At 28.8% G+C, this 24094-nt stretch overlaps 1 protein-coding gene across 2 annotated transcripts in view; it reads left to right on the top strand.

Moving 5' to 3' along the window:
- The first annotated feature begins 7013 nt into the window (after positions 1–7013).
- LOC113551124 overlaps positions 7014–24094 on the top strand; it is a 40901-nt gene continuing 23820 nt past the window's right edge. For both annotated transcript variants that reach the window (XM_026953168.1, XM_026953169.1), the window contains exons 1-2: positions 7014–7312; positions 13426–13632. In XM_026953168.1, coding sequence (XP_026808969.1) covers positions 13476–13632 — 157 coding nt within the window. In that variant the 5' untranslated portion in view covers positions 7014–7312; positions 13426–13475. The remainder of the gene's footprint in view (positions 7313–13425; positions 13633–24094) is intronic.

The following is a 24094-nucleotide window of genomic DNA, read 5'->3' as shown; positions in this document are numbered from 1 at the left end:
AAATGTAATGAATTTGTAACCAATTTCAATTCTCTTTAAACAAATACAATTCGCTTTTTGTGAGCAAAAAAATCCTTGTAATGGCTTTTTTTTAAAATGTACAATTATAAAAATAAGTATTGGTAATTTTTAAGTTTGACCTTAAGAGTATAAACCAGATCCAATTTATATCCAAAACCACTATCAAACATATTCCAAATGAGAAAAAAACGACCTCGTGCATGAAATATGGCTCAAGATCAAGTATTCCGGGAGCTTTCGGTGCTTTTAGGCAACTTTACTATTGGTCGTCATAAGGGAATATCAGTTTTCGTCCACCATCCGATTTATTCTTATTTGGAATAAGGTATAAGACAAGTATACAGTGACGTCATTTAGACCGTGCTATTCCACAAGGTATACATTTGCATATTGTAAAATATAGGTATAGTATAGTATTTTATACTTGCACAGATCACGTCCAGACAACAAATAAGACAATATGTGAAACTTTGAAAAAACTTAATATTATATTTCAATTTCACTATTAATTAGTAATGTTATATTATCCAATGTAGTATATAGACACACAGTAGACAGTATCTGGATCATCTGTCGTACTGATATGTACAATTGTCTCTGTGGCTGCTCTCTCTCAGCATATTTTTAATGTAATACCAGTTGCCTTTAACCAAATGTACCAATAATTGTACTTACATATTATATACATGACTACAATACAAACTCATAAAATAGGAGAGGAAAATATGTAAATAAATGAAAAAAAAATGGATGTTACCATTTATTATTATAAATATTATAATTATTGTCTTATTGTATGCATTTTTTTTTATTTCCACATATTTATGTCTCCTAATTTACGAATTGATATTATAATTTGTAATAGTATATAACACAATATATAACGAAAGGCAATAAATACATTTTGTTGAGGGAAATTGGTGCATTTTCTGGTTGTAGTTTTGGAGAAGGGGATTTATATAAAAAAAATATATTTTTGAGGACAACTGGGGTAAGTTATGTTTATTTTTAATAGGTAACTTCCTACGGCACGATCCAACCGTATATTACCGCCGTGCTAGAATAGGCAAAGGGATCCGGTCAAAATCGTGAAACTATATAATCGCGACGGTTATGATAGCAAAACCAAAGTAGTAAACACAAAATGAGCAAATAATAAAAGTATCAAATGTACCGATTATAAAAAATTTTGAACATTTTAAAAGTAATGTTTATTTATTTTAACTTATAAAATTTAAAAAAATTAATATCTAATATGTTAAAACCTATTTTTAATAAAAATATTCGATGTATAAATTAAATATAAAATTATAATAATAACACTTGCAAATTAAAATTATTCCCATGCAATAGGTACCTTTTGTAAACTCTAAGTGTTATTTATATTTAGTAAATTTAGTATATTATCTTTTATTTTTTTTTTTACTATAATACAATAAATATTATATTTTAATTTTTACTGTTAATTATTAATATTATATTATCCTATGCAGAACGTCATAGACACATGACATATGTGATATGTTCTGTAACTTGTAAATAATTGCTCATATTTTAGCTATCAATAAATATCCAAAACTTTGGATGGTGTGAACTTATAATGCATAAAAAAAATTAATAATGTTTTATCGTACCAATAAGTAATAAATATGATTTACAGTATCCTCTGTAGAAATAATATTTCATAATGTTATTTTGTAAATACTCGGAAATTCATTTTTGACCAAACCATGACAATTTAAAAGTTCTAAGAGAAATTCTGATATTGTATACGATAATGATACAAGGATTATTTGTCAACGGAACTAACAAATTGTCTAATTCGATTGTTTTCAAAGTAGTCAATAATGGATTTAATAAAGCACCGTTATCAATATAAAATTGTTAATTTAATAATTATGCTAATGCCATTACTACGTATCATTTTCGAACATAAGTTTAGGCTGGGAACATTGTAATGTGTAAACTCTAAAAACAAATTTAGATCTGGTATTATATTATTATTCAACTAAGCTAGATATTTTTTGAAATTTTCTCCATAAACACCGAGTGAAATTAAAAAAATTATTATCATGGTCTTACTGTAGCTTTAATGATTTCGCTTTTTTGACCTAGATTTATAGGAAACATACTTAGGTACATATGAGTTTCATGATATTAGATACTATTGTTATTGGAGTATCGTGAAACTTTAGAAAATCAATTCTTATATTTTAAGTGTTTAGATACCAGATATTAAATCTTCAATGTTTTAAAATAAAATTTCACTATAAAATATATATAATATATGATATGTTTACTCTATAATAATACATATTCAGTATATTATAGTCTGTAATATTAAAATAATTAGAAAAGCTGATTTAGTAATTTAAGTAGCCAAACAATGTACCTAATACTGAAACCTACAAATCACATAGTAAGTATTAAGTATGGTAATAATATTTCATTTTATTATTTAAAAAAATATAATTTAATAATAATATTATATTATATCATTATTAATACAGTAGATTCCGCTTAATATGGACAAAATGGTCTGGTCCTTATACTAATGTATACTAACAAAATATGTCATTATATAATAATAGTGATTTTTCAAATTTTATAATATTTTCCATCTAAAATTAATGGGATAGATAAATTATTTTTTATTAATTTAAACAGTATAGAAACAGATACTGCAAATACTCGTCATACATTGAGAGTTGAAACATTGCAGAGAATATTCTTTACTTAATATATTAATAGACATAAATATTCAATAATAATCAATAAAATATAAAAACCACGAATTAAGATATTATAGTGTATAACCAAATAATCATTATAGATTTTATCGTATGCATATTTTAACACTATCGGACGATTACGGGTTATCGAGAGTACTTGTACTAAACTTTGAGGAGACTTGATGGCTTAAATTCCTTAATAAGTGACGTGATTCTAACGGGATATTTTTCAACAAAATTACGGTTTCAAACAAATAATTTTCCAAATTTTTATGCGCTCCTTATTTATATTACTGTTTATAAATATAGTATTAATAAATAATTCACAAATCGATATAATAAATTTAAAACCCTAATATAGTGATTGCGGCTCAACAACAATAATAATAATATGGAAATTATATAAATAAATGATAAAATCGATAAATTGGGTACCTACTCAGAAATAAAGTTAGCGTACAGAATTCTAGTTACTTAATACTTAATACTTAATACTTATAGCTGTGCATAAATCCTGAAAACTGTTTTCACAAAACCATGAACATTATATCAATTTAAAATCTAAAAAAATACATTTGTAAAAATAAATAAAATGATTTGTTCGATCCTAACTATAATGATAATACAATTTAACTGTTAGAGTAATAGGAGTATAGATGAGCTATAATGAACAACTATTAAAATAGGCAAATTAATCCAAAAAAAATAACATGCTTTTTAAATTCACCATTATAGATTCACTTCGCTATGCACAAATTTTAATTATCATTAAGTATTTATTATCTAATATCAAAATTATTTTGTGTCTGTATGAATGTATGTTTTGTGTATAGAGATAGAGTGTATCAGTCGGTCACTGTATTGATACAAATTATTAACAAAAACATAAAAATATGTAAATATAAAAAATTACCTACTTACCTGGTCTTAAATGTTATTAATTTTTAAATATTTTAATCTTTATTTATCGTATGATCTGGTTAGGAATAAGGAAAAAGGATAGGCAATTACACAGTTACTTCTGTTATTATAGTTATCGACGTAGCAATAAAGCGGCCATGATGTTACGATTTGTAAATACTAAAATATTATTGTCTCTTATATTGGTGCATTTTATTAGTCAATCGGCATTTTATTGTTTTTATCAAACCGTCTTCACCAATCAGTAGGTTAAAATACATCTTATGTGGATAAAAATGATTATAGAATATTTAATATAATACTTGAAGCTTACAAATAATTATAACATTCATAACACTAATAGATTGTATATAAACATTTGACTAAGAAGAATTCAATACAAATTTAAAACGTTTAATAACAGTTTATTGTCTATCTACAATATTTTGTACATGATTAATCTCTGTAACCTTACTTCGTTTGGGTTTGGGTATTTTAGATATATACTAATATATTTATATAATAGCATGGGAGCCAATTCAGTTTTAAAATAGGGTTGCAAAATTATTAAGTAGGCCAAATTTGTCCAACATATCAGAACATAGAAAAAATATTGAAATTTATTAAACTTAAAAAATAGGACGCGCGACATTCTTTATACATTTTAGCCTATTTGTAGAAGTCTCTCAGCAGTCACAACCAGCCTATACACTTACTTTGAATCTTGATTATACTGTCATTATCTATAAATATAATCCATACATTTAACTTAAGCACCTCAATTTATAATGAATAATTATGATTATTATCATTCAAATCAAATTTTTGATTATACAAATAAAGCTGTAAGCTATATATTATAAAAAAAAATCAATGTAAGCTATTAGCATGCAGTTATTTGTATCGTTAAATTATTTGTATTTTGAAATTAAGAGTTTATAAATAATTAGCAAAATTAATAACGTAAAATTGATTTTTTACAAATTTTTAATAATTTATATTTATATCAAAATCTTAAGAAGCTAATAAGATGGATAAATATATTTTTTAATTTTGATCCATTGATTATAATCTTACAACTGTCAAGAAATGTTAACTACAATAAAGATTAAAACAATATAGTATTTAAATATTTTTCGAAAATTATTATAATAGTTTATTTATTACATTTTAGCTGTACCGGCGCAGTATAAAATTAAGGCAGGCCAATATGTTATAGGAAAAAATAGGGCCACCAGTGTATACTCTGCGATACCCCAAATGGCGCCCCTGTATAATAGCTATGGCATTTAGGGACTGTTTGAAAAGATTACGATTATTTACCATATAAATATTATTACAAAATATAATATGACAAGATGCGAAATACTTCATTTATTAAGTAGTAGTGAAATAAATGAGAATACAAATTAAATCGTGTCAATAGCGAATTGGGTAAAAATATTATTACGTCAATTATCAAAAGAATAAACTTTTGCAGGAAGTTACATCTGCTCTGTTTACATGTTGTTTCATGTGCGTGCGCATACAGCATCATAATATTATTACGTTGTAGGTATATAGTTATTGACCGGATGCGATGATAAACGAAGACGTCGACGATGAAATAAAACGAGTCTGAACTCTCTGCAGGCGGAAAAAATCTACTCAAATGCCCGACCGGCTGCCGACCGATTCGATACGTGTCGGCGGACGGCGGGGTGTGGGATTTATAAAGGGAGGGGATATATTTGTGAAGGGGGGTAGGGGGCACCGGGCTTCGAGTTACGTGCCTACAACTTTAAACCGTAGCACGTTGTCGTCGATGTATCGGTTCGATAGCACTCAGGCGCGAAGACCGTTGACCACGACATACACACACACACACACACACAGCACACTGCTCTTCTTTTATTAGTATTATTATTATTATTGTTGTTGTTATTATTACGAGATGCGGTACGTCCGCGGACACGGTTACACCTATATAATAGATATTTCATGTATATATATATATATATAGTATACACACTATACAAAATAATACACTTCATTATTATTATAATATTATACACCCGAGTCTCGCATTTGGTGTAATATATATTATAAAAACGAGATGAAAAAATTCAAAGACTCGTGATAAAACAGCTTTGTTTGTATTGTGCGCTGGCACATGAGTGCACGTATAGCTTATATTATAATAACTACAGTTTTTGTTATTTATTATAACAATGTTTTCGTCGTATAGGTCACGTGGATACGGGAGAAGAAAGACGGCAACAATTACACACGGCACACTATCCATACTACACACGAATATAATATACCTGTGTTAGTACAATGATGATGATAATAATATTGTAATTATAATACTTGGCTGTGCTAGACACTAGCGGCAGACTAGTGCGTGGTACCCTATGGGCGGTCGGTCGGAGTCGGTCGGGGCCGGTCGGGGGAGTCCGGCTCGGGCGCTGGTAGCAGAGCAGACTTGACATCCCGGGTGGTACGCGCTCGATGACCATCGCAAGAGCAACGTCCTTCGGCGGCGGATCTGGCGTGCTGTCTTTGGTATGCTCACGTCGACCGCATGCTGCACGACGCGTACCTATATGATAGACCAGGGGTCACCAATTCATATTTTTGGATTACGAGTATTACGTTGGGAGTTTTGAAAATTTTCGCGAACCGTCAAAATCCCGATTGATGATGACGTGTAGTATTGGCGGACGATCACCGCACAGGAAATCTAAAATTAAATAATACAAGATACGCTCTACTACCAGAGTACCAGAACGATTTTGTCTCCATCAGTAAAAACTAAAAATATACAAAATCAAGAAATCCCAACGTCGATACCGCGTGTTGTATTAACGTTTTGTTTTACCCCCCTTGTCTGCGAGACGTACACAATTCGTCCGCGGAGCGCGGACCACCGTTTGGTCACCCCTGTGACAGATCATAATATTATTATACAATAACTACGGTCGTATCTGGCATCTATAACGCTGCATGGATATTATTAAATCGTACTCGTCGTAGTATACCCATATGCTGTACGCGACGACGTTGGACTAATTGAACCCGCTAATCTTGCAAACGTTTAATGGTTCAATCATTTAAACGTATTACTTCTAAACGCGGTCCCGAGTGTCCAGTGGAGTATAACAGTAGAAATTGAAATAAAAAAACATCGGCGGTTTAGGGCGCGTTTCGCTGACACACGATATCCGTCCGGTAACCACGACGATGACTAGTTCGGCGTGAACGTCGTATCGCGGTGACGCATGCGCGGTGGTCGGTACGTCTGGTAGTGTTGTGCCCGCGCGCGTCTTTGGTAACGCGACGAAGAATTGTGAGTGCCGCCGAGATACCGGGAAATTGTTGGTCGCGCCGCCGCTGTTACACCGAACTATCGCAGTCCGTCAGGTGTCGTCAGATCGTTCGCGCGTTCCGTACCGGTCGGTTGTTTTCTCTTTCTTGTTGTATGCGAAGTCTTACGATCACGCGCGCCCGTTTACGTAAAAACCCGAGTGACGAAACATTTTCTTATATATTATTTTGCGAATCGCTTTTGTTACGACAATATTGTACTGTACCGCGGTGTTCGAACAGAATTAAACCAACCAAATACACAGATTTCCAGACGCGCCAACAATATTTACGTTGTCTTACACGAACAGGTGAGTGAACGTAACACAAAGAATTATTCAACCCTCTTCCGACCGTCGGCGGTCTTGTTGATAGGTTTTTTTTTTACACCCGCGGCGCCAACGATCCTCTTCCATTAGAGATTTTATACCACTAGGTTAGCTTAGGTTGCTCGATAAATGTATTGTATATATATTGTATAAGTTATTAAAATATTTATAAATTATTTTAGTGAAAATTTCCCATTATGGGTACCCATGGTTCGTTATAACAAGGTAATAGACATGTACAGACATTGAAGTTTACGACTACACCGTCTACAGCTAATAGTGTATTGGTTTTAAAACATTAACGTAATGACCCTCTGATGGCTGAGCCTGTAGTTTAATATTATGTAGACATATAGATATGTCTTTACTGACTTAATCACACCTCTTATCAATATATTCATCGCATGTGAATTGTGAAGTATCTGATGGGTACCTAATGTTATAAAATAAAAATCGCCGTCCAATCTCTGAATTAATTGTAATTATCTAAATTATATTTACATTCAACTATTGTTGTTGTTATAGTATTATAAGGTTAAAAAATGTATATTTTGTGCTTAAAAGTAATTTGTTTGTATACAACTATTTACTATAATATGTACCTATAATGTGTTTAAATATAAATGTATATATTTTATATATGCGTGAGTGTATTTAACAGTCATCGTTAATTTTAATTACAATAATATTACGTGTTCTTATGTCGAAACCACGTTTCGTTGAATCTTATAAATTTATAATAGTTGTGTTTTTAACAAGGTTAAACTGAATAGAATCATATTATACAATTATTTCAAAACCGTAAACAATCGATACGTCATGAAGGAAAAAATAATATCTAACTATGCAGGTATAACGCATTGGAAATATCTGTCAAAATATATCATAAACACCACCCAAGTTCAAGTGAGTCAACTAATAGAATTAAGTATTACACACAAGTCAGAAGAATGCGGGAATCTCCCAAAGAAGAAAATCAGGTTCCTATATGAAAGATATTTCCATACTCTCTATTTGTATAATATAACCAATTTGATATAATATAGTATAACGTTTTAGTACTATTTGTAAATTTATAATGTGGTTTTGGATATTTTTAAACAGCTATTGATCATATTTGATCCCATGCAGTTAGTGAAAAAACGTTTTTCTATCGATCTACATTATACATAACCGCTATAATATATTGTGCATGTAATCGGTCAAAATAAAGTGAAGTAATTATTATATTCAACCACATAAAATTGTTCTTTAAACTTTTAAATCGAAATTTAAAACGCAATGGACAACGGTAATATGTGAATAATTGCAATACTCTGTAGTACTGTATTATATATATATTATATATAGCTCCGCTACTGAATTGTTTCCAACCACTTTTAATGCCTTTTATTTAATTTTTTATTTTTAATATATCCGTATCCAATACTCTATTGACAGGTATTTTTTTTGCTTAAACATAACTGTTTTTGTTTTTTCGTACTGAGCACATTTTTTTGTTCGGGTTAAGTCACGTATGTCGTGGACAGCTCGGACGTGTTCGACACACGCACGTTTTCATCGAACGAACAATATTTCAGAGACATAATTTAACAGCGATAAATATTGTGTATATTGGCCAACTACTAAAATCAAGCTGCGAAATAGTTATTATTATATTTTATTATCATTATTATCATACCGTTGTGATGCAAACCGGCAATGGCCCGTGATGCGGCACCGACGACATGTACCTATACCTATAATACATGAACTATTATCTAGCATAACTTATTATAATCAAACGGACAAGGATGATTTTCAATTTTTCCTTTGCATTTTTTTACCTATTACTTACCTATATTTTGTATTCTTTATTATAGAATGAAAGATTTAAAATACCTAAAACATATATGATATATTAAAAGTCACATAGACATAAAAGTATATAAGGTAAATTAATAAAACATAATATTATAGGTAAAATATTTTGGTGATTAAATAAAAAAAATATGTAGTAGTTTGTTGTATTAAAACTATATACAATAATTATTTTATATATTATATATAATACAGTTATTCTATAATTTAATAAAATTAAGTACAAAAAAATGTATTAAAAAAAATATATTATCAGTATAATATTTAACAGTCTTCAGTCATACACAATATAATTCAATAGCAATTGTTTATTTATATATATTTAAAAATCGTAATGTGCATATAACCTTAAGTTTACGATTTTATTTTAAATTAAAAAAAAAATTATGTCATGACCGTATCTCAACAATTTTACTATTTTGTTTTTATGAGCAACACATGCTTCTTATTTTTTTTTCTATAAAAAAAAAAAAAAACAATCACAGCATAGTACATTTTTATTTTAAGAAACAAAACTATTTTGTTCTGTACAATCACGTCAGCATTGATTTATGTTATTTTTATTAAGTTTTTCTAATGAATTTATTATGTGCATCTTGATCTCTAATAGTAGATACAGGTATAGGTTAATTGTACATTAATGATTTTCAATAAAAATCTATAGGAAATATAATACATTTTTTTATTTGAAACGACGGGTAATAAAGTTTTTTATTTGTTGACTTAATAAATGTTCGTACTATGCAAGTATTCATGAAATTATAATAAAATATGTAGCTAAAAATCTCAAAACTAGATAGATATTTCAAGATAGTACAGTAATCGCTTACCGTTTAAATATAAATGTACATAATAAATACGACATTTTAAAATATTTAATAAGTAAATATCTAATACATTTAATTTTGACTATATCTATTACTCATATACGTTACATAAAATAAGTCCGCTGTTAAACTATTAAATTTAATAATAATAATAATCTACTTACCTATATTATATTATTTCTTCAAATAATAAAAATATATATTTTTAATTCAAAATTAGTTTAAAATATAAATAATAAGTACTAAAGATTTAAAGATTATATGGCTACTGTAGACTTGTATCAATAGATACTAGAATAATATTTATAATATAGATGGTTATATTATGAATATTTTATTTATTTAGAATCATACTATTAACACAAACAAAATTTAATTGTCAATAGCAAATATTTTCTGATATTGGCTATTTGATATAAAATAAATGAAAAAAAAATACAGATTAAATACATAGGTTAGGTATATAAGAAATTATAATTTATAAATTCGATTTCACATATAGATAATATGGATACTCTTTAAATAGTATTCATATATTTTGTTTTACTTTTTCAATTTTACTTTATACAGTAATGTTAAGAATAACGGTACGAAATGACATATGTTAAACTAACATGTAGACGCCTGATGCAATAAGCTAACCGTTGACCGGGCGATATTGTATATTATCCGGTTCACGTTACGGATTCATCTCAACGACGGAGTCCAAACCGGTTGTCGTGAGTTTGCAAATTTAACGTAATTGGATGTCGGTGACAACTCGTTGAGCACAATAATTTCGAAGGATTTTGATATTAGAATAGATGTACGAGTATAATATATGAAAATTATAATCGTTTTGTTGTAAAAGACACCAGATATGTAAAAAGATTTCTAATATTATTTTTTGCAATGTATGCATTTAACTATGATATTTAGCTTTATCTAATTTAAAAATTAAAAATATTCTATAATATTTTAAGTATGAATTAGTTGCACAAATAGATATTAATTAACTAGTTTTTTTAATTTATGCTTTATGAGATCAATACTTTTTGTATGTATTAAACAAAAACCAAAATTTAAATCATATTAATTCTTTTATTGTTTTATATTTCTCCTCGGTTATTTTATTTCTATCGTCTTAATGATATATTTTAGTATTATTTCATATAGTATTGTAATTAAATTTTCAGTAGTAAATCGAGTACAATTTGAACTAAAATAATATTAATAATAATATAATAATAAAAAAAAAAATATGAAACTATGAGAGATACTTTTTATGAATTGCGTTTGGCCCACCGTTCAGTGTCGGTTAGTGACTTTAACGCGGGGTACAACACATTTGTGTCTACGCTACAATTGACGAGTGAACATATTACTATTATACGTTTATTGTATTATATCTTTATTTCGTAAGTGTAGTATATCTTCACTCACTTTTTCAATCTTTGATTTCGTACCATATTGGAAGTCATGTAGAAAATGATATAGTGTATGGAAGAACACCATATGATGTATAGGGCCTCCAGGCGCGGTCGGTTTCTTGTTGGCTAATGATACATAGGTACATAATATTATTATTATATACATGTACTAAGTGTTTACTCGTGTGGATTTTTGTAGGTACTACTCTGTAGTATATAAATACATCTCAATGGTCTAGTGCAATGTTGTGTGCGTTATTGCGAAAATGTTTTCTAGTTTGGTGTCCCAGAAAAATATTATCATCGACTGTGATATGACGACATAGATCGACATTCCTGTGCTTTCTGAGCGTAAGAAGATATTCATCTTACATATATGAACTGCGAATATACGTGAATGCTGCCCATGCGGTGTACTTATAGTACATATGTGGTCAATCATATAAATGACTAGGAAACGATTTGTCCACTGTTGACGACTTCACTGCAGCATGTTACGAAATAATAAAAAAGAAAAGAAAGATGGTTCTGGGCAAATTTAGGCAATATACGCATGATTTATGTAGCTATATATATACAGCAGTGACGAAAGATAAGTTTTTTCTCCGTAATGTAAATATTGTATTTTTTATATCCACGTTATAGGTACATATTATAGGTATTATATTATATACAATATACATATAGGTATATAATATATATATATATATATATATATTTATATATTATTGTTAAAATTATTATATTCTTTGAAAGAAGTTGACGTTTTTGTCGTAAAAAACGGATCGACTAATTATTTAGACGACACTGCTGTGAGATGATGCCATGACGGATAAAAGAAAACTGATAGCGTATCATTTTAATTATTATAATATTATGTCTAGGTTAGTGCACTTTAACCTGCAAGGTTGTCAACCCTTTTGCTGTAGGTTTTGTAATACAATACGCATTATTATATGCTAAATAAACACATTAATTTATTATATGAAATAGAGTTGAATGTCATTTAAATTCATATCCTGATGCGGGTGTTTTAACAACAATATGATTTATTTTAGACGTGTATTTATAATCACGGTTATTTAATAATATGACCGTGTCTATAATGAAATAATGAAAACCGTTTTTGACTGTAAATTATTGTTTCAACTTAAATAATATATGCTTGGATTTAACGTAAACTATATACGTAGTATGAATTCGTAAATTTTTCTAATTCAATAACCTAAGTATAAAGATAAGGGTAAAGTATAAGATTATTTACAGACTATAACGTCATAAAAAGTAACTTATTTAATATTATATTTTCTTAAGAGTATTGCATTTTTTAGATCATTTATAATTCTTATATCTTAATACTGGTTAGTGGTAAATCTTCTTTGGGTATAATACATAATATAATATATTACGATAGTTAATCGTTCGTAAAATGTAACTTGGTTGATGCCCTTGGGTGATAGCTGACAGAAAATAACGATTAGAAAATGTATGCACCTATCTTAAGAAAACTATTTCTTCACGTTGTTAAATAAGTAAAGATAAAAGTTAAATACTACTTCTAATGTTATACTCGTAAGACATTAATTTGGTAATTTTCGGAAATGTTAAATGTATTACAACCTAATCCACATGGTAACATTTAGAACTTTATTAAACTTTCACCGTTTATTAAAGTATTAGCCTCTAATAGACTTATTCAATTATTGTATCAAAACAAAAATTAACACATTATAAAATATGTACATTAAAATGATATCTATATTCCATACCTCCAATAAAATTAGTAAATTTATCGAATTATAAGTATATTTAGTAAATAAACATAATTTTGACATGTATGTTCATTGAATCTAATACTTTATTAAACTATATATTTGTTAGCAATATTACCACATGGTCGTAAACACGTAGTAATATATATATATATAGTTATACTAGTTATATTAACCTAGTATTATATATTAATATGTCTATTTATTATTTTTTTTTTATTTTATAGGTCGTACAAAATGGGTTTGAGAATAGCTTAAGTACGTCACTGTGTTCGTCATGAACTCAAATTCATGGGAATTAATATTGGCCGTGGTGGCCTGTCTGGTGTACAGTACCACGAGCCATGTTGCCCTCACATTTCCTCCAGCCCGTACCTACGACCTCGACTTTCTGGATACGAGCAGAACGCCTGGCCCTTGTGGTATGCCTAAAGGTAAGATATTTTTTTATTCTAAATATTTGTTGACAGTAGTAGAGAGAGATTTAAATATTATATTTAGCTGTTTAAATAAAAATTACATAAAAATGGATGATATTCGGTTGGCAAATACCACAATATATAAATAGATATCAAAGTTTGTTGAGAAAATTAGACAAACATACATTTGATGGTGGTAGAAATAGAGTTGGAATCCCTGATATAGTGATTCAACTAGTGATTTCGGAAGTTTAGTGTATGACGTTTTTAAACATATTATTACTATTATTACCAGGGCTCGGGACCTTATGCATTTGCATATTTGTTCGGGAAGTAAATAGAATAAATCTGATCCAGTTCAAATTTGTGTTGTGGTATTTGAAGTTAAAGTTTAAAAATTTATTATGCATATGTTTGCATATTTTAGAATTTTTTTCTACAAATGCATATTTTTAAGACTTATTGATTTTTATTGCATATTTTAAAATATTTTTGGTTATTTACTCTTAAATCATATTTTTAGAAAATTAATCAATTTTATCTACATGATTTTTTCGGCAATAATACCGATAAGGCGATAATCAATAGCGTTACAGGGAACCCATTTTATTTTTAGCTCTGAAGACAATATTATTTTTACTTACCTAACACAGGTTAGGGTACATAATTAGAATTATAAAATGATTATTTTTTAATACATAAAAATTATAATTGATAGATATAGAAGATGCTGAGTGTTGAAAAATCCAAAGACCTCCTATTCAATAGTTTGACATTTTTTTTTTTTAATAATATAGTATGTATATAATATACATTTTTAGAAATATGTACAAGATATGTTTTTTTTAAAATTCAATTTGAATAAGTATGTATTTTTTATTAAAAATAAATGCATATTAAAGCGTATATTTTGATATTTTTTGGTGCAAATGTATGCGCATATTTTTAAGATTTTAAGCACATAAAGTCCCGAGCCCTAATTATTACATATACCTTATTAAAAATTATAATAATGACATGTAGTAATTACAATTAGCCATCAAAGCTTTATATTTCTAGTTCACATTTGTTGTTTTCTCTGTTGATCTATTTGCATTTATGTAGTTTATTCGATACTTGTCTATATTATAATATATTATGTGTTATGTATGTTACAAACAATAGACAACATCGACCATTGTGCCGTTAAGTATTTTTTTTTTCATCTGAGTGTTTCATGAAATATCTTTACGAGTAATTGTTCGAAAATTCATCATAACACTACAACAAAGTGGCCAACTGATGCAAAATAACTAATTCTGTTTTATAACAACACCGTACATACAAAAGGTCTATAGAGTATAGACGTAGGCAGATGAGATTTTCATATCCTGAGGCAGCTATCGATCGATCGGACGGATCTGCCGAAGGACACGCATATGTGTGAGCTTTAATAATAGTATATTAATAATAATACAATTGTATTAATCAATTCAAATATAAATATATATATATTATAATATATATAGTGTACGCGCGTGTGTGTATTAATAAATAATTATAATAGATAAGTATTATGTGAGCTAGCTTTACTAGTGCACGGATTAAGAATATACCTATAGCCTACAGGGTATGCGAAGATGTTAGATTTATTTTTTTTTCATTTACTACAATTGATATCCTGCAGTTGTATCTATAAAAGGGTTAGTATATTATATTCATTCAATTCCAATTCATTGAAAGTATTAGTTATTTATATTAACTTATTTTTATCAATTTTCGTAAAAATCAAAATTTTTTTTTTTGGTTTTGATTCAAAATTGAAGTTTAATTGTTCCATTGCATTGTGGTAATGAAAATTCAAAATTATTGATCATAGAATGAATGAAATTAACATTATACAGAAACATAAAATTATTCATGACCAAGCAAAATAAAAATAAAAAAAAACTAGTTATAAATAAATAGGTACATAATAATTTAAGATGATAAGAGTTTCATTTCAATCTATAAAATATATCTATCTAAGTATGTACAATTATTTATTTGTTCAGTTATACTTAAGAAAAGAAAACATTAAATTAATGTTTAGGCCAAGGCTTTTTAATCTAAAAATGCGATATGAAATGTAGTTACTATATAATATTGTTATTTATAATAGCCGAAGTAATTCCGATTGTGTAATATTCACAACATAAATATTCTCAGTATGTATTGATTCACGTAAGACGTAACATTTTTTTAATGTAGGTACATATCATTATGATTTATGTATGTATGGTTGAATTAATATTATTAGGACGTATATTGTATTATGTATTATGTTTTGTATTTACCGACGTAAAATTCTTGGGTTATTGAACGGAGTATCGGACACATATATTTTGAAATTTATCTAAAAATGATTATTATGATTTTGCACACGAAAAAAAACAAGTGTAATTCGTTCCTATACAATCGGTTGGTATACCACAAAAAATACTATGTTGCAATAGAAAAAGGTGGAAAAAAATAACATATAGGCATCGGTATAATAGTAATTTAACTACAGGCGTTACACAATAGTACGTCATTGGTCGAATACAGCCCACCTCTAGGTAAAAAATATATTCAACACCTATTGGTGTATAAAATGCTGCTGTATTCTATGTACTGTATAGTATAGTATACACCCGTAATTTGTTTAGAAGACATACCGAAACGTAGTAGCTTGTTGTTCACTGCTGTAGCAACGTGGTGCTGTAGGAATCCCGTCTAGCCACTTCTCTCCCTCGATTATTGTATAAATTAATAATACTATGAATGAATACCTGGTTTATTTGAAACACACCGTGTCGGTGTTACACGGATGGACGTAATAGTTTTATTTTATTTTGAAAACGTAAGATTTACAAGATATATTTTATTTCGTGAAATTTAATTATTTTAATTACTTCGAAATATTTATTACAGTATGATAAATTATTGATTTATTGATTTATTAACTTATTAGAATTATTACAAGATGAAATCGAAAGTTTGTCTATATGATTGTCTATGTCAATAGAAAGTTATATGTTTATTTATTTTTTATATTCAAGGATACTTTAACAATTAACCTCGAATAAATGTTCATTTATTCATTTTACTTCCCTACGTAGAATTTAGTGTATTTCCGTGTATACATTTTTTTATCGAACATATTTAGTTAATACTACCTATGCACCTATATTGTTTTATATAACCAAAGCTAATGTTTTTAAGTTTATTAACATCTATTATTATTATTTCATTTGGTATACAAAGAATATGAGGGTTAGGTCACTATCGGTTTTGATCAAAATAGTTAATCGATCATTTTTACTCTACATAAATATTAAATTGACCAATATTTATGTATGATGCAAATTAGAAGGCTGGTCGAATGCCAGAAGAATCATTTTATTTTTAAACGATAACAGCCTTGAACAGAAGAATGCGAAGAACGTATTGAAATTGAAAGTAAAACAATCTCGGGAGGACCCCGCCCGTTTGTTTATTGCCTGAATTTATTTGGACCGCGTATACGAATATAATATTATGGTCTGCTGTGGTACGGCTGTACGTTATAAATACTATATATTTTACTCTGTTTTGAAGAAGTAATCTATATCTAGTGTTTTTCTTCAAGTATAATAACTGTTCTATTATTCAAATCGTTTTCTATGACCTATCCATGACCTGAAGACGTGTATGCAAAAACCACAATCAACCATGGGTTGAAAAGTTTTCCCATAAGTGTTTAATCGTGAGAAGCGAAAGGAGCATCATGTCTGCACAGTGAATAGATTCAAGAGGCAACCAGTAATGATTTAGTCAGCAACATTTTTTAAGTACAATATTTGCTCTTTTAAATATTAAAACATATCGAGAATGTTATATGTTTTTCAAGAAAACAAAATTAAATATTTAAAAACTTTTCCTTTTCTATTCATTTTCACCTATTATAAATTGTACTAAATTATATCTATTGTTTACTTTTCAATTTATCTGTACGACTTTTTTCCAGGATCAAAATTCACATTAAAACAATTATCCTTATTAATAAAAAATATAAAACTTTATTTACTTATAGAATTTTCGTAATAAATCTAATTTTTTAATTTAATTTGTAATTGTTTTAATTGTAGTCAATTTGTTCAAATACTTAAAATCTCTTTACGTTCTTATAATTCTTTCATTTTAATTAGTATTCTGTACATTTCAACTAAAAATATGAAAGTTTATGACAAATAGTGGTCTTATGGCTCTAAATTTTTCAGACCGAATCGCCTTACATATATTTAAGTATATTATCTTTTAAACTTAACAGAAATGTGGTTTTGATGTTCTAAACTAAACCGTTTAATCGCAACCACATATACACAAGATTTTAGAATTCTTTTCATGATGTATGCTGCTTATGTATATTTTGATGTTATTATATATAACTGTACAAGATATTTTAAATCATGAAGTTTATCAGTCGAGTTCATTGGTTTGTCCGATAATTTGTACTTATAAAACCGCATGTAGGTAGTCTAAATACGCAAGAATAACTTTTATGAAGCTATTGAATTTATACAAAATATTATAGTAGGTAACCAATTTATCGTAATTCCATCATACTTCTCTATACACACGTGATAAAAACTATATAATATAACTATATATAATATTCGTGAAAGCACAAACACTATTTTATGTATTTAAATTTCAATCGACTGGTGTGGATCAAAATTTATATTTCCGTTTCATAGTCACGTCCACATTGCATAACGCTAATTATGATAATTTCATTCGGTAAACGTATCCGTTAATAAGCACGTTCATCTTTTCAGGATATATAGGTAGGTACGTGTGTATGGCATGTAGGTACACGCTTTCGTTTTAGTCGTCCACAAATCAGGACCAAAATTTTGTCAATTTGGGTGTGTGCAATGATTATAATTTACGGAGAGCGATAACACCTGTCGCGTAACATTTGAAATCTTGTTTAACAATAATTTCTAGATTAATAACATACATATACGATGTACATATGTGCTCTAGCAAGGAGTGTATTTATTTAATTTGTTTCACTTATCCCCGTGTGTTTCAGTTATACTTTCTCGTCACCAAATACCAGTTATGGTTAAACGATATATACGCACTACTGGAGAAATTTTCATAGGATACTCTATTTGATAGCGTGTATGTATATGTGTGTTTATATGTACAGTGCAATTTTAGATTTTGTTTTGTAATTCATACCATCGAAGTTTATATCATATTTGAAAATATGAAGTTCATTTGAAAATTAATATGAGAGAGTTGCACATTGAACATTAATTTTAACTATACATATGATTTTGTATTGATATAATATAGTAGTTGAAATTCGTCTTTATAATATATTTATGAATAAATAATCAGGAGTATTTTTTTATTTAATTTAATTTATGGTATTATTATCTAAGAGAAGCTTTTTAAAGTAATTAATAATATGTAACTATTCATAAACTTTTTTTTAAGTATTATCTACCGTTGTAATTGGAAATGTTTTTCTTATCATCAGCAGTTGCACTATAAAAACACTGTTTATAATATACTTAATGTTGAATACTTAAATTTTCCGGACAAAAACATTTACGATAAAATAAAACTCTTGACAAACTCTAGAAAAAAATGAAATACAAATTAAATTTTCATTCTTTGATTTTTTTAAACATTTTATACATACTGGAACACAGACAATACATTTATTCTATTTTGTTGCTCTATAGCTATTTCACATTATACATTATATTTATTAATGTTAGATTTATGTAACATCATATTTTTACCAATGTAACTGTGAGAAAATCTGTGTATTATTATGTTAATAGTTATTCTGAATTCCTAAAAGTAAACATTTCAAATCAACAATTAAACAATTTTTTATAAAAGTATTTAGATACGTGGTAATAAGAAGTATAACACTAAACTTTGATTTAATTTTGGAAATGTTAAAACCTTTAAGGTCACAATATGTAATATTTTTATTGTAAGTCTTAGTAAGAAAACGGTTATTATATTATGTATACCTAACCTATATAATTAATCAACCATTCATTACTAAATACAAACTTATGATGCGCAATATGTTCACGTACGTCCGTTTGATGCGAATACCAGGTGAAAGAAAAAGTAGTATTAGTGGTTAGATTAAAATATATTTAAATTAATAAATCCCAATAGCAGCAGCAACAGGTAATAATTCGTATTTCGTCGAGCGTATATTACAGCATTTTAAATTTCGTAGAGAACAATCGTAGACGTTCAGATGACCGTGGTCAAAGTGTCAGTGGGGTCGTCGGGCCAAAGGTCCTTGACGACGTATTATTAGCCACTGGGTCTGATGTTTTTCAAGGGCCGCCATCGTCGTAAGTATATATGTTTATGGTATATACGACAGACGCGTTCGACGGGTTTCGAATAGTGCGCGTAGTAGTAAAAAAAATATAATAATATTAACGATAGTAATAATAATAATAATAATAATATTCACTTTCACGGCTGCCGGCGAGAAGATCCCACGACAAGCTCGTGACCGGCACGCGTATATGTGTATGTACACACTATATGGCGTCGGCGTCGTCGGCAGCGGTGCAAGCGAGTCGGAGAGAATACGCGCGTAAAATCACTCACGACAAGTTTTCTCTCCGCCGCCGACCAAACATCGTTGCCCCGTCCCCTGCGAACTCCGGCTCGAGATCGTCTTCTCCGGCGAACAACACTACATAACGTTATTCTACACGCGCGTCTTTCTCTTCGACGGGTTAGGTATTATTATTTATCACGCCATTACGAAATATCTTCTATTGCCGCAGCCACCACCGCCACCGTCGTCGTTGTTGTCCGTGTGTACATACGCACCTATATCATTATTATTATTATTGCAGGTCCGTGGGATAGCTATAATAATAACATATAGTAATATATGGAATGTGCTCAACGCACACCGCAGAGTATTGTAATAATATTACAATACAATCGTTTACATTAAAAATCTTTTGTTGTTTCCGTCTCTCGCCTATATACGGCGAGCAAAATGTTTTCCGTTTGTCGCGTGTGCTGTGGGTCAAAAACTCAATCATACGACAATAATAATTACTCCATTATCATCGTCATAAACGCGTACATGAAGTATATGGGTGCGGGTCCCGATGCCGGTGGTCAACCACCGGGATTCAAACCGGATGGCTTTTTATTTATTAAAATGTTCTTTTCCTTTTATTTCCTTTTAGCTCGACTCTACGGCGAAGAAAAGCCGTAGTGGTCCAGGCTTTCGGAAGAAAGCGCGTTATAGATTAAATTGACCGCCGCCGACACTTCGGTGAAAGTTGAGTCGACCTGCGGCGATGTCTCTCCCGGTAATTTTTTCGATTTTCGGCGATTTCCGCGACGATGACGGTCTTACACGCACAAATAACGGCGCACCATTAGTAAGGATCCTCGTATGGCTGCAAACACAATAATTTTTTTTATAAATATACTTACTTAAGTTTCTTAACGCGTCGTATCGTCGCCCATAATATTATTGTAAAATATATTATTAAATAATAATCGTTTTGAAATGGGCACATAATATTATATTCTACGGCGTTTATATCTATATAATTCTATATCATTCTTCACGTGGATTCCTTTTTTAGCTCGGTGCGTGTATAAATTATAAAACGCGCTTGCACATTATTTTACGCAACACTGCAACATATCGAAAGCCTAAGATGAGGATACGTGTACAGTTTATTACGTGGCAGTTCATCCGTTCTATAGTTAAACTATGTTTTTTTTTACACAGTCGACTATAATATTATACACAGTAGTATTTTGCAATTAAAAATAACTGTGATAAAATATAAAAAAAATATATTGTCGATTGACGTTCATTTTATCAAGAAAAACAATATAGGCGGAAATCTAAGTGTATTAGGTTGAAAAATAGATGACTTGGGCAATGGTTGACTAAAAATTATATAGTTCTTATAAATTATAATATTATTTTACCTATGTAGGTTATAATGTGGTAAGGCGTATAATGTATTACGAATTAAGTTTTCGAGGATAAATCTTGTATCTTTAACTGTTACGTTAAAAACATTATTTTTTTTTTAAATTCTGATGAATAATACCTTCTACAATAATTGTGATTTGACAGCGAATTTTCTAGTTGAGTTTTTATCGTTCCTTAATGCATTAGTAACTGTCAAAATAAAAAAAAAAACATTTTATACGTCGTCCGGGCTAAAGTGATCATGAACAGTAAATAGTATTTTCACTTCTATTTTGCCACAGCATTAGGAACAACTGAACAAGAACTCCTTCATGAAAAAATATACACTTATTTATTATTCACGAATTGCATATAAATTTAATACTATTATTAAAAATCAAAATGTTTTTATATACCTTTTTATAGTTTTATTTAGTTTTTTTAATAGTAAATATATTATATTCACTATATTTAAAACATAATCGTAAGTACTTAATAAATATATAATTCATGATGATAAGTCATACGTATCCTTCAAACAATATTTTAGTTTATCATAGAATTGATTTTTAGTTAAAGATTTTAAGTATGTACTTTTTATTAGGTATATACTTATAACTTATTGATTATTATTTAAAGTTTTAATAAAGTCACAAGTTTATATTTAGTAAGATGGTTTTATAATATTATTAAAAGTTGTTTTAAATCTTAATAAATATATATAGGTACTTGCTTAGTATTTCAGTTGGGTTATAACATATATTTTATATCTTTAATTACAATTAAGAATATTATATTGTTCTTGCTAAATGATTTTAATAGTCTATTTATAAGAACTACATCTTTGACTTTCACTTTTATTCATTATCTATTCAATTATCTACATATAATTTATCTGCAGACAAACTCATTCATTCATCAATATTATTATGTGAAATAACCAAAAACACCTTTAAAAAAAAGTTAGGTAAATTTAAATTATTATTTTTACAACAGTTAAATCCTGATTGGCTTGTATAGTATTTTTGTAAAACGTTTACATATTTAAACGATGGATAAGTCTTAGACTTATTTTTTGTGTGAGATGTCATTCACATGTAAATATGAAACAAATAAAATTAAAATTGAATCAATAATATTCTAGTATAAAATATTCAACAGATATAGCCATACATAAATACTTATAGAATGAAGTTATATATATATATATATATATATACATTTATGTAGTTATAAGCTTTGTATTTTTATAGTATTTACTTAAAAAATACATACAGCTTATTTATACCATTAATATTCTTTATTATTTCAATATAATAGATACATGTTATGATATTTTAACCGTTTTATTTGTCTTACGTATAATTGGTAAGCATTTTCATCGCATAAGTAATGTGCGTTGCAATAGGCGTCTTAGGTGCAATATCAATACGCCTCTTCTTTCCTCCGACCTTGAAAAAGCTGCCTACGTGAATCACACGTTTCTACAAAGCGTGTGTACATTATGTAACCTGCACCTGTAAATGATCTAGATGTTTTTTCTGAATATCTACAAGTTTTAAGAAAAAAAGTGAAATATGCTGTTAAAAAGACGTGTTCTACAGGTACCTACGCCTGTACAAAATAAGCTTGTTTTGAGTGTAAGTTTATTATGGTTATAATAGTATGGCGTGTTATCTGAACTCTGAAGGACACAGTAAGTATATGGTGCATATTATAATATACGGACGGACAATACCTATTTGATACATACATCTGTGTACATCGTGTCTTGTAAGTTGCGGTGATTTACTTAAAGTACATAAAAGGAAATAATATAGGCTTCTGAAATTGTAGTACATTTCATTCGAAACGGATTTTGTAAATTGTAATGGTGTCCGCTAGAACGTGGTTTTGTGATTTCGATGTAATGTATTTGGATCACGTGCCGATTTTGTATGACATCAGAATTTAATAAATATTATATTTCATTAATATTTTAGTTTCAGATCAGTGATACCGTATAATTGGGTCAAAATAAAAATAAAATACAATAAATTAGGTACATTTGATGTGGTTTTCTGCGATTAATGACATTACAACTCTTTTGCGTTATAGAATTATAATACACGGATACTTAATTATTATCATTTCAAATTATCATCGGAGTAAACGTCCGCTCGCTGTAACGTATAGTGGTGCAGGTGTCGAAACTATACATAATATTATAGTGATCTGAGCTCAGAGCTAAAAACCGACTAGATTTAAAACAATACTGATTTCAAAGATTATTATTATTATCATCGTTATTATACAACCTACGGTATTATTTCGACGGTAGTTACGTCACGCGTTACCCTATAGAAGATTGGCGTTTTACTTCATTTCTTCAGCTTTTGTTCCGAAACCGTTCGCGGAGCACAATGGAATACTTGCGCGCTGCATGCCTGCATACGCTTATACCAGGTGCATGACGCGAAAACTTACGCACGTTCAGTGGGCGAC

Source organism: Rhopalosiphum maidis, chromosome 2 (assembly GCF_003676215.2).
Source record: "Rhopalosiphum maidis isolate BTI-1 chromosome 2, ASM367621v3, whole genome shotgun sequence".
Classification (NCBI taxonomy): domain Eukaryota; kingdom Metazoa; phylum Arthropoda; class Insecta; order Hemiptera; family Aphididae; genus Rhopalosiphum; species Rhopalosiphum maidis.
The sequence above is the reverse complement of the archived record's forward strand: the minus strand, read 5'-3'. Positions and strand labels throughout refer to the sequence as shown.